We start from the raw sequence: 12,979 nt of genomic DNA, 5'->3' as shown, positions 1-12,979 counted from the left end.
AGTTTGTTGTCAGTAATGAATTAATTCAGGATGAGAGTTTTATTACTTGGCTTGTTGAGTGTTGAGCAGGGCTATTTTCAGATGACGTTGTTTTGGGATTAGTTGGGAGAACTGGGGAAGGGGACAGAGGTTGATCAAATTGGCATACTGTGAATTGCTGTGTTGACGTGATGACAAAAAATAGTTTGACCATAGTGAAGGGATGCAGTTGGACGATGAGAGGTGGTATGTGAATAGGCATCCAGAGCGTTTGTTTGGAGGACGGGATGGTGACATATGAAGCCACAGGGGGGAGCTGGTGAGGGTGATCAATCTGGGAGCTGCCATGGTGGGCGGAGAAGAAGACTGCGGGGAAGTGGGGGCATGTGGGGTAAATAGTCATGCACATGGGGCAGACTGTACAGCGAGCTGTAGGTTGACTGCTAAAAACGAACAACCTAGTCTGTTTGGGTGAACTCCATCAGGCCTATAAAAAGAGCGACATTTCCAAAATAAATAAAGCTGCAAGCAGCGTTGGACGGGCCCTCGCACCTTTGCGGCACTCAGACACTGCAAATTGTCACCAATGAAAAGGGAACTCCCTACTGAGTTCAATGATACCTCACACAAGACTCTACGTCATACAGTTCATTAGCTGTGAAAGGGGGCGTGGCTTAAACATAGGGGGGGCGGGCCAAACCATCACCAATGAATAAGGAACTCTCTGCTGAGTTCAATGATACATCACACAAGGGTCTACATCAAACGGGTCTTAAGTTATAAAAAGGGGCGTGGCTAAAGCATAGGGGACGGATCAAACCATCACCAATCAAAAAGAAACTCTCTGCTGAGTTCTAGATACCTCACACAAGACTCTACCTTAAATGGGTCACCAGTTATGAAAGGGGCGTGGCTAAAGCATAGGGGACGGGTCAAACCATCACCAATCAAAAAGAAACTCTCTGCTGAGTTCTAGATACCTCACACAAGACTCTACCTTAAATGGGTCACCAGTTATGAAAGGGGCATGGCTTTAGTATAGGGGGCGGGCCAAACCATCACCAATGAAGAAGGAACTCTCTGCTGAGTTCAATAATATCTCACACAAGACTCTACCTTAAACGGTTCAAAAGCCATAAAATGGGGGTGTGGCCTTAAGTACATGGGTGTGGTTAAAGTATAGGGGGCGGCTCAGTATCACGTGTAGACCACACATAAGTTTCATGTAAATCGGATGATATTTGTCATATAAAGCAGATTTCCTTTTGCCAGCCCAGCCCCCCGTTGGACTGGCAAAAGGATCAAATGATCAAAAGTCAATTTTGGCCTGTAGATGTCCTCAGGCCGGGACCCCTGTCAATCGTGAGATATTTCGGGCAGATATGACAATGAACACTAAAGTTACAACAACTTCTTTGTTCATCAATAAATGCTCAAAATGGCCGCCACGCCACGCCCACATCGTTTGATGAAAAGTTTTTCTTTTAATAACTTTTCATCTTTAAGGTGTTGAGATGTTACACACCATATTTGAAGTCCATTGGATGAAATCTCTAGGAGTTTGTTAAAGTATAGCACCTTGACTTTTGTGCCTACTTCCTGTTGCCACTAGGAGGCGCTATGACTTTGAGCCAATATCGGCCTGTAAATGTCGTCAGGGTTAAACTCTTATGAATCCTGAAAGTTTCGAGCCAATTGAACAATGTACACTCAAGTTACACCCTCTTCCTGTTTCGATGGTGAAACACACAAAATGGCTGCCCCGCCATGACAAAAAAATTTTCTTGATTGATTGTTCTTGTTGATCGGATGAAATCTCTAGGAGGAGTTCGTTAAAGTACGACGTGTAAATGGCCAAAATCCCACTCATTTTGAACTTTCAATTCAAAATGGCGAACTTCCTGTTGGGTTTAGGGTATGGCTCCAATGAGCTTTTTTGTACGTCTTGACATGCTACATATGTGTACCAAGTTTCGTTTGTCTACGTTAAACGTACTGCAGGAGCTAACATTTTTTAACTTTGTAGGGGGCGCTAGCGAGCCATTTTTGTGCGCCTATTGCCGAAACCCTTCAAATACGTAAATTTTCACCAGGATTGATTTAACCGCCAATTTTGGTGAGTTTTTGAGTATGTTAAGCCCCTCAAAAAGGCGATTTATTTGCCGGGAAAATGATTCCTTCAGTTTCAATAGGGCCTTCGCCGCTGTTGGTGCTCGGGCCCTAATTACAATTGTCAATGAAACCAAAGTTGTGGGTATGACAGGTAGACTGAGAAGCCGGCTGAAGCGCAGTCGTGGGACAGCGTTGGTAAGGGACCACTGATAAAAAAAGATTTTCCACAACTTTTTCTCTCTCATTTGTTTCCGTTTGGATGGACCACATTTGAATCAGGATCGGGTCTAACTGTCCTTGGGTCTTTTCATCACGTCATCAATTCTAAGTAATGACAACAACACTGTCGGCGCGTCCACATGATACAAGCCTTCAGTGATCACGTGCCCCTGCATACATAAACAAACAAACATATGAAACAGTAATATGAAATAAACAAAAAATACAGAAACAAATATATACAAAATAGCTGTTTTGCATAAGAAAAAGGAGGCCGAATGGGTTGAGTGTGTGAAATATATAGTATGTGCAATGTATAGTCCAGGATGACGATTAATGCTGATACTTTCCCATTGTTCTACAGAGAGGGAGAAAGCTGGGGGATAGAAGAGAACGCTGTGTGATGAAAGAGGGGGGGGGTAGAGAAATCATGAGGGACGGATGTTGAGACAGACAGGAGGACAGACAGAGAGGAATCCAGTAGAGACAGTTTGCCATTTTGCCTGCTCTCAGCCTCAGGCCACACTGAGTGTCAGACAGCAGGGCTTCGTTCTCCCTGCTGGGATCCCAACACACGCACACACACACACACACACACACACACACACACACACACTCTATAGCTTACGTCAGCTTAACATTTCAACATGACTGAAAACCATCTCTTAGCCTCTGATGGTTGTACAGTGGCCTGCGGAGGACGTTCATCCCATCCGATGTTTTCTGTGTGAATCGGCACAATGATTTAAACAAGGAGAACTTTCCTTTTACAGGTACTTGAGACACAATGACCCCAACCTGTAACTCATACCAACCCTCTGAACCAACTCTGTTAACATACAAGCACAGTTCATGCTTTACACTCTACATTTGGCATGATCTTCTTGGATAACATCTCTTGTGTTCACATGCAACACATTGCCTTTCAAAATGCTGAACTTACATTTCCTCCTATCCACTCTGATTCCTCACATGGGCAAACACATGCTGCACCACTGTTTAATTAGCAATAAGACATTTAGCTGTGAAAGGGTCAAAGAGGAGCTCTTCTGTTTTGAAGCAATGGATGCCGACCTAGCAAGGGGAGTGAGGCTTGTATCATGTGGATGCGCCGACAGTTTTGTTGTCATTACTTATAATTCCTCATGGGGGTGACAGAAACTATGTACTATAGCTTTAAAAAGGACACATCCTGAATGTAGCGGAGTCTGAACACAGCAGACAACAGGAGTATTTACAATAGTAAATACCATAATCGCATCAAACTGTCAAGTAGTTTATAGTGCAGTGTACTTCTTCATAAAAGAAAATATTTAAATGTAAACATAAATCTCCGAACATTAAATTATATTATAAACAAAAATAATTAGTAGAGGCAAAGCTGACCACCTCTGTAATAGTGTGAAAATGGTCATCCTCCCAAACATGGCTTGACATCAGCACCCGCCAACCCGCCAAATGCGGGTAGATTTCGGCAGTGGCGGGTAACACACTCACTCTCACTAGCCACTTTGGCGGGTGGCATGCCTTTATATTGTAACACTGGTGGCTGGAATACTGGGCAAGTGTGCTGCCACGGCCGGAGTACGGTGGCCCGTATAGCACACCAGACCAGCAAGGTGTTCATTTTTTAAAGGTAAAATTCAAAACTTGCAAATAAAACATTTGTGTAGTCGTAAACTATTGGTATTTATTTGTTTCATATTATGTCCTTTTGTTTACAGTTCTCTCTACTTCTTTCTCAATGATCAGTCTTTTGCTCTTATTGGTATTTTATTTGTTTGATATTATGTCCTTTTCTTTACAGTTCCCTCTGCTTCTTTCTTTCTTTTGCTCTCTCCATCACGTTTGCAGTTTTGCTCCCAGCTTTCTTGTTTGCGCTTCCAAACTCTTTGCTTGCAATTCTGGCACAAACATCTTGCGTGGGCGGGTCTTACAGGGGTGCATCCTCATTGGCTAATGAGTTTTTGGAGTGTGTTTGAGTGACAGCTCAGTGCCTGCCTGCACCTGACGTTTCAGTGCAGCTAACGTTAGACTTTGGAGGACACACAAACCACTCCACAGCGGATTCCTACAAGATTAATAAAGTGTAAGTATTGATCATACAGATTGTCTGTGATCTACGTTGCAAGCATGGTTACTAGTTGTGGATAGAGGTATGCAAAAAAAGAGGTTGTATTCAGCTCATATACCACGCAACCCCCTCCCATTTAAACCATCTTCTCCCAAAGGTCCTTAGAGATGTAACCAAGGTGTGGTTTAGAAGTGGGCTAGTAAAATTTGGCCACCTATATAAAGAAGGCTCCCTACAGGCATTTTACAAACTAACAGCCAAAACACTCCGGGCGCGGAAGCGCCTCGAATAGCCGCCCATGTTATCCAATCTGTCAGTTCATAGCAGTTGCGATCAGGTGCGGAGGTGGTCTACACCGAGACACGCGATCAGGCACACGGAGAGACACAGACGGACGGACAGACAAGAGAGAGTGACACACACACACACATTTGATGCATGTCATTCCCCCTCTCTCTCCTCTTTTATGTCTAAGCTGTCCTATCAAATAAATGCCTAAAATGCCAAAAAACATCTTTAAAAAATAAAAGATCAATTCAGACACCATTGCAGCTGATAGCTCAACTACTCTCTGAAACAGGGAACATGACTTTATCAGGAAAAGACCTAGAGTGGTCAATATTGTGAAATACAAAACATTAGATAACAATACTGTAATATGTCTGTACTCTGCTGATAGTTTGCATCAATTGGTAATGTAGAGGACTTACTTGCACATAGTCATAGCACAATTCTTTACATGTTTGTGTGTTCAAGGACTTCCATCAAGCTCTATGATGGAATGGAATCAAGATGGCACCAGTGTGCATGGCAAGTTGTCTGTCACGTCTCGTCTACTTAGTTTGCTGTTTGCTATCGCTCTATTTATTTGTACATACTGTCAAGATGTCTCTGCTTTACTTGTTTATGATCGCCAAACACTTCTCAACATTCAAATCTCTGCTGATATATTGTCTAAAAGACATGATTTGGTAGGCCGCTGGTCCTCGAGCCTTCCTCCTTTTCTGTCGGATATATCTGCGTTCCTGCGCTGTTCACCTGTTGATTTTCTCAGTAAGAAACGCTTCAGGCGACGGGGAAAGCGCGGAGGTGTGCTGGTCAGATTCAAGGCTTACCTGACGTCCACCTGTGTAGCGTGTCCTGATGGATGCTACGTGTCTGCTGCCGGGCGATCGCTGGGAATGAGAGACCGCTGGCTCTGTCCCGTTGTCCGTGGCTCACCGATTATTTCCGAGGCCCACCTGCTAATGGTACCTTCTTCTCCCATGCGGGTTCGGATCCGTCGAGGTGGTGTGGATTTTTCGAACCTGCACCCACTAGATCGTGCGGCGCCTCCAGCCAGTGAGGATCAAACTCTTCGCTTGGCTCTGATTAATGCTAGATCGCTAGCCAACAAGGCTTTTCTCCTAAATGACTTCTTCACTTCTTGTGAGTTGGATTTTATGTTCTTGACAGAAACCTGGCTTCATGATGACGAGCTTTGAGCTGCAGCTGTTAGAGACAAATTTTCCAATGACTGTGTTATGTACGGTGGTGTATCGACCTCCAAAATTTAATAAGGATTTTATCCAGGACTTTGCAGACTATGTGGCCAGGATTGCGTTAAAATATGATCGCTTTTTAATCATTGGTGATTTTAATATACATGTGTGCTGCGAATCCAGACCTATGTCTAAGGATTTTCTTAATCTTATTGACTCTTACACACAGTCTGTCACTGGCCCGACACACGAAAAAGGACATACTTTGGACCTTGTGCTGTCATATGGTTTAGGTGTTGCCATTGGTGAAATATGTGACACATGTATTTCAGATCATCATCGTCTTATTTACTGTGGTTGTCCCCTGCTGGGACGTTTCTACTGTTGCTCCCGCACACTGTGTGCGTGCAATCAACCTTCTAACTGCCTCACAGGTTTCTGCTGCTAAAGGCTCAGTGTTGTACAATCTTGAAGATTGTAATCTTAATGTTGAGGAACTCACCAACCTCTGTGACTGTACTTGTACTGAGATATTGGACTCTGTTGCTCCTCTGAGGAAGAAACGCACTAAAGCACTTTCAGAACCATGGCTGAATGATACTACCCACTCTCTCAAACGTGCCTGCAGAAAAGCTGAGAGAAAGTGTAAAAAGGACAAACTCAAAAGTGAGTCATTTCAAATTTTACAGGACACATTGTGCTCTGGTCTGAGTTTTTCATCCACTGATTTTACCAGTGACCCCTCTGTTCCTCCTTTATGCCCAGCTGTCTTTCAGCAGTTTGAGCCAGTTTCATTCCACCTTCTCTCTGACATAGTTAAGCATCTTCGTCCTGCAAACTGCCTGCTGGACAGTATCCCTGCACGCTTACTCAAAAGATGTTTTTAACACCGTTGGGTCGAGTATTTTTTCCTTAGTTAATACATCTCTCAGCTCAGAGTGTGTTCCAGCTGCTTGTAAACATGCTGTTGTGCAACCACTTGGATCCTTCAGTTTTCTCAAATTTTAGACCTACTGTTACTTACTGCTTTTAGATTTGACTGCTGCCTTTGACACTGTCAACCGCTATATCCTTTTATCCCGACTCAAACACACAAGTGTTTGCATTAGGGGCATAGCCCTCAAATGGTTTGAATCTTACTTGACAGATAGGAGTTTTGCTGTCCACCTTGGTAATTGCTCTTCATCTGCTGCCCCTCTTTCTTGTGGGGTCCCCCAAGGTTCCATTTTGGGACCCATGTTCTTTTCTCTGTTCATGCTGCCCTTGGGGTCCATTTTAAAAAAACATAACATTTCGTTCCATTGTTTTGCAGACAATGTACAAATCTATTTGCCTGTTAAAAAAAAATGATAAGGACACACTTCAGCCTTTGCTTAACTGTTTGAGAGATCTCAAAATATGGCTGGATCTCAATGACAATAAGACTGAAATTACAGTTGTTACAGTAGTCTGGATTAGACTACTGTAACTCTTTGTATGTTGGATTAGATAGTCATCTCTTCACCGGTCACAGTTGGTCCAGAACGCAGCAGGTCGACTTTTAACCGGGACCAAAAAGCGTGACCACATTACACCAGTTTTGGCCATGCTCCACTGGCTTCCTGTCTGTTTCAGGATTGATTTTAAAATTGTATTGCTTGTTTTAAGATTTTAAATGGGTTGTCGCCTTCTTATTTATTGGAGCGTTTACATGTCCACACACCTGTCAAAGCACTTAGGTCTTCCAATCAGATGCTCCTCGATTTGCCCAGATCCAGGTTAAAAAATAAAAGTGACCGAGCCTTTGCAGTGGCTGCTCCAAACCTCTGGAATAGTTTACCTATTCATATAAGAACATCTCGGACCATTGAAACATTCATGTCCTTGCTCAAGACCCACTACTATTCGTTGGCTTTCAAGTGAAGTTGAGCTTTGATACCTTGACCTTTTTCTACCGTTGGTTATTTTGTATTGTGTATTGTTTGTGTATATTAACATTTTGCGGTTTTTTGAGTTTGTTAAGCACTTTGGTCAGCTATGGTTGTTTTTAAACGTGCTATATAAATAAAATTGAACTGAACTGAACATGTCTTACCTATTCTCATTTCGCAAAGTCTGGACTCCCGTTTGGTTGTACTCTGCCCAGCCTCCCTCATTGTTAGACCATGGTGACCACATGGTCAGCTTACAGTTTTTTCCAATTGCTAACACACTAAAATGACATGCATAGCACAATTATTTAAACTGACACACAGAGAGCAAAACCTCTTCTCAAGTCTCCAAAAGTCTAACCACATTTTCTACTTTACACACATTTTGCAATTCAAAATGGCACTTTTTAAATGCACTGAACACGGTTCTCTGCATAAGACACAACAATCTGACAAAAAGTCACGTTTGCCATTTCAAAAGACTGCCATTCAAAATGACACTACATGAGCTAATTGGCCAATATATGTGCCACCTGGCCAAACACCTCAATGGTTAATTGTTACCACTTCAATCAGGAAGTAAGCACTATGAAAAGACCACAGGTGAGCACCTTTTTTTTTTTTTTTTTTTTTTTTTACATTTCTGCACATTTTTTCTGCAATTTTCTTTTTCAGTTTACTGTTTTTTGTGAGCATATTTTTGTTCAGTCCAATGTAAATTTATCTGCTGTGCATATGTTGCACTGATTTGTTTGGTGAAAAATAAACCGCATGTGTGTGTATCTGCAAATATGTCTGTGCATGTGAGCAATCTGAAGAATTTTCTACAATTCGAACTATTTTAGTATTATGGCAAAGCATACTAAAGATGAGAGTGCTTTTCATTATGACCAACAGTGTGCAGTTGGTTAGACAAAAATCTGGTAATATGAATGAAGTGTGTGCCATTTGGTGCAAAAGTTTGATTTTGATAATGTTATATGTAGTTTTGGTTGCAGTGCTTCATTTTGCAGGATATATGAGGTATTTTGCAGTTTGGGTGTGTGGTTTTGTGAATTGTGTTAAGTATTTTGATAAAACCAGCCTAGTTTGCAAAATTGTGTTTTAGCCATTGGAAAAAACTGTAAGTGGCTCGCATCTCATTAGAAATGATGGCTCTCCTTGGTCTTGATCTTCCTCGTCCTCCTCCTCTTATTCTCACTCCCCTTTCTAGGTCATATTTTTTTTCTTTTCAAGGTACCCATTGCTTCAAAACAGAAGAGCTCCTCTTTGACCCTTTCACAGCTAAATGTCTGATTGCTAATTAAACAGTGGTGCAGCATGTGTTTGTCCATGTGAGGAGTCAGAGTGGATAGGAGGAAATGTAAGTTCAGCATTTTGAAAGGCAATGTGTTGCATGTGAACACAAGAGATGTTATCCAAGAAGATCATGCCAAATGTAGAGTGTAAAGCATGAACTGTGCTTGTATGTTAGCAGAGTTGGTTAAGAGGGTTGGTATGAGTTACAGGTTGGGGTCATTGTGTCTCAAGTACCAGTATCAGTGTGGAAACTATTGAGTAAAACTGTGTTGCAGCCCTGGAAAATAGGAATTATAATTTTTTCAACATTTTATTTTTCACAAGTAAATTACTGCACAGATATAGAAAAAATAAAGAATGCAAATTTCTGATTCATTCTTGTTCCGTAAACCTGAGTAGAGTTTTGGAGGTGAAATGAAACGGTTTGGCCAAGATGCATGTTGGTAATGCAGACATTTTTGGCTGCAGTGAAAATCAAAGTAGCACAAATTGAAAAATCATTCTGCTGTCAACAAGTTGTAACCTGTGTGTATGTGTGTGTGTGTGTGTGTGTGTGTGTGTGCGATGCTAGGTGTGCTGCAGAAGTGACTGACGGCTCCCAGTACTTTGTGCTGCTGATGATAACAGATGGCGTCATCTCAGACATGGCTCAGACCAAAGAGGCTGTGGTCAATGTGAGTAGACACTGAACACTGAACACACACGTGTGTATGTAGGGACAGCACAGGGATGGCTTCCACATGAACTTCATTCAACTGTAAACCACCTCCAGTCAGGGAATATCAGAGAGAGGTTTAGCATTTCACCAGCTCAGGGCCATAACAGAAGATTCAACCACAGATTTATGTCAAACTAAATTTGGTTGTCATGGCAACTGGTGCATGGTCAGTAAGATTTAATGATGCAATATTACGTAAAACACAGGACTTTCACCCAGGAAAGCGGGGATCGCGTCCCGTGTGTGGCGTTTCTTTTCCTCGTATGTTCTTTTCCTAAACCCAGCCCCGTTCTTCTTTTCCTAATCCTAACCGTTTTTTTCTTTTCAACCTAAACCCAACCCCGTTCTTCTTTTCCTAATCCCAACCGTTTCTTCTTTTCAACAAAAACTCAACCCCGTTCTTCTTTTCCTAATCCAAACCGTTTTTTCTTTTCAACCCAGCCCCCACAGGCCACGTGGCTTTAGAAAGACGTTGCAGACTGCAGTCAGCTGTATACAACGTAGACATACACGCGGACAGTTGAAAATGCGTACAGATAACACGCCTCCTGGCTTTAGGAAAGTGGCGTGTATATTTAAGCAAAGTCATGATGTTACATTGGCAGGGTGTAGCAGTGCATAGCAGGGTGTAGCAGGGCACTGCAGTGTGCAGCAGGGCACTGCATAGCGTAGCAGGGTGTAGCAGGGAGTAGCAGGGCGTAGCAGGGTGTAGCAGGGCAGTGACCTTAACCAGTTACTCACACATAGAACAGACTTCCTCATGCATAAAGCAGAATGACTATCTGAACAGTGCACAACCAAGTCACTTGCTAGCACTAAAACCTAAAACCAATGAAAGACTAGCCCATATTACTTATGTTAAATCCATCACTGGTAAATTGTGTACTGACCCAATTGAAATCAATGACAATTTAGCAGCCTTTTACTCATCTCTATACACATTAGGGATAAACTGACAGCCAATCCTGTGCTAGTTTTCTAAATCCACTGCTATCTCTTTCTGAACTCCATAAAACCCTTCTTTCTATGAATAAAGGCAAATCACCAGGCATAGACCGTTTACTGCCAGAATTACATTTAGACTTCCAGGCCCAGGTAGGACCTCTCTTGCTGGATATAATTCTTTAAGCATATTCAAATGGTTAATTTATTTAAAAAAAATAACGTTGCCATCATATCTTTACTTCTGAAAAAAGGCAAGGATCCATAGGAATGGTCAACTTACTTACTTACTACTGAATACTGATATCAAACTACATGCTAAAGCGCTAGCCTCTCGATTGGAACCATGTATGAATCATTCAGGAGGCCCAGACTGGCTTTCATCAAAAACCGCCTCGCCACTGACAATATGCGCCTCCTTCCCCAGATCGTTGGGTTTTCTAATAACTGTGACTCTTCAACAGCTGTCCTTTCTTTTGATGCAGAGAAGTAAAGTCAATAAAAAATGTATTGAAAAATAAATAACGTCCTTAAAATTGAAACAGTTCCACCTCACTGAGAACCCTGGGAGACATCATCAGTCAGTCCATGTGAAGAAAAGGAAGGAAATAGGAGGGATTAAACAGACCATCCGGTGATGGTTCCCACTAATCCTGGAGGAAGACCAAAACAATTAAAGTATGAAAATGAAAGTATGAGAGGTAGTTTTCATGGAGAAGCTGAGAATGATCACCAACTCTGCCCTTCCCCTCAGCTCTATAGACAGTTGTTACATCCTGTTGTTTTGGTTTTCCTATTTGGTTGAGGATTTGTGCTCTTATGGAGCCATTTCCAGCAGCATCAGCAGCTGTTTTCAGTGACTACGTTTACATGCACATAATATTCCGGTTTTTCCCTTATTCTAAAAAAGATGATATTCCGACTAAGCTGTTTACCTGGCTAAAGAAAGTGAATATTCCACTAATATTCCCGTTTACATGCAGCCGTGCAAAATACGATTTTTTCAAAGTGTTCCAGCAGTGGAGGACTTGTTGGACCGTGCAAACACAGCCTCCCTCTTTCATTCCTTCAACAAGCTTCTTGAAAAGGTTGGCGTAGCGATGTGTGCGCATTACCAAAAACCTATTAATATCCAAGTCTTAGATAATGTTTAAAAGTAGCTGTGTTTCTCCTTCTTATCGGGTCTGCAGCCTTGCAAACTGTTGGCTGGTTGGTTTGTGTACAGTAACCATAGCAACGCACAGAGCTGACCTTAAGCCTGCGGTAAAAACCCTGATTGAGATGCATATTCCGAATGCGCTGTATACATATCCAAAGAAGGTTTCTAAAACCCGAATAATACCAGAATATCCCACGTCTTAATCAGAAAATGCTATATTCGGAAAAAGGCCTTATTCGGAATATCCAATCGGAATATGCTGTTTACATGACCTGTATCAAATTCGGAATATTGTCATCTGAATTATAGTGGAATATTGGTGTGCATGTAATCGTACTCAGTGAAAGAGCTCTCTAATGAAGCCTCTGTACTCTAGCTGCTCAGCAGCAGACAGACAGACACTGTGGAGCATTCAGCAGCTACTGGATGTTTCTCAGGAGTTGGTGGAGACAGAAACAGAGCAAAAATATTGGACTTGTATTCATCTGGTGACCAGAAACATGGATTTATGTAAATGCTAATTAAGCAACCGTTTGTTAACACATTAGCCATAAGAACTTCATAAGTGGCAGAGCAACACACCATAAAATGTGAGTTTAAGAATTCTGCACGATTCCTAATGTAAGGCAGAACGCTGGCTCCAGTGTTGCCAACTCTTTTCCAATGAAAGTAGCTAGATGACGTCATATGCTCATTTGCATATTTGTGACATCATAACGCAATCATTTGCATAAAGCTTAGTGGTTGTGTCAGCAAGGTAGATAGAAAGAAATAGAAATCTTTAGCCAAATAATCACAAATTCAATACAGGAATTTATTATTATTATTATTACTTAGTTAGCTTGAAGCTTTGAAGTAAAAAAAGAAATTCTACAAAGGGAGGGAAAAAGATTGATAACGAATTCTCAAAGAAGGCTGGCTTGCCCACGGCCAGGCAGGGCCTTTCTGTGTGGAGTTTGCATGTTCTCCCCGTGTTTGCGTGGGTTCCCTCTGGGTGCTCCGTTTTCATCAACATAAAGACATGCATGCTAGGTAACTAGGACTACAGTTGAAAATTAGCCGACTGGCTAACACTGGCGCATTTAC

General features: G+C 42.0%; 1 protein-coding gene across 1 annotated transcript in view; it reads left to right on the top strand.

Moving 5' to 3' along the window:
• LOC116059772 (copine-9-like) overlaps positions 1–12,979 on the top strand; it is a 310,601-nt gene that overhangs the window by 286,788 nt on the left and 10,834 nt on the right. Inside the window, exon 17 of the mRNA XM_031313026.2 lies at positions 9,646–9,748. Within this exon, the coding sequence (XP_031168886.1) occupies positions 9,646–9,748 (103 nt within the window). The remainder of the gene's footprint in view (positions 1–9,645; positions 9,749–12,979) is intronic.

Source organism: Sander lucioperca, chromosome 6 (genome assembly GCF_008315115.2).
Source record: "Sander lucioperca isolate FBNREF2018 chromosome 6, SLUC_FBN_1.2, whole genome shotgun sequence".
NCBI classification, from domain to species: domain Eukaryota; kingdom Metazoa; phylum Chordata; class Actinopteri; order Perciformes; family Percidae; genus Sander; species Sander lucioperca.
Note: the sequence above shows the minus strand (reverse complement) of the source record. Positions and strands in the feature narration are given on the sequence as shown.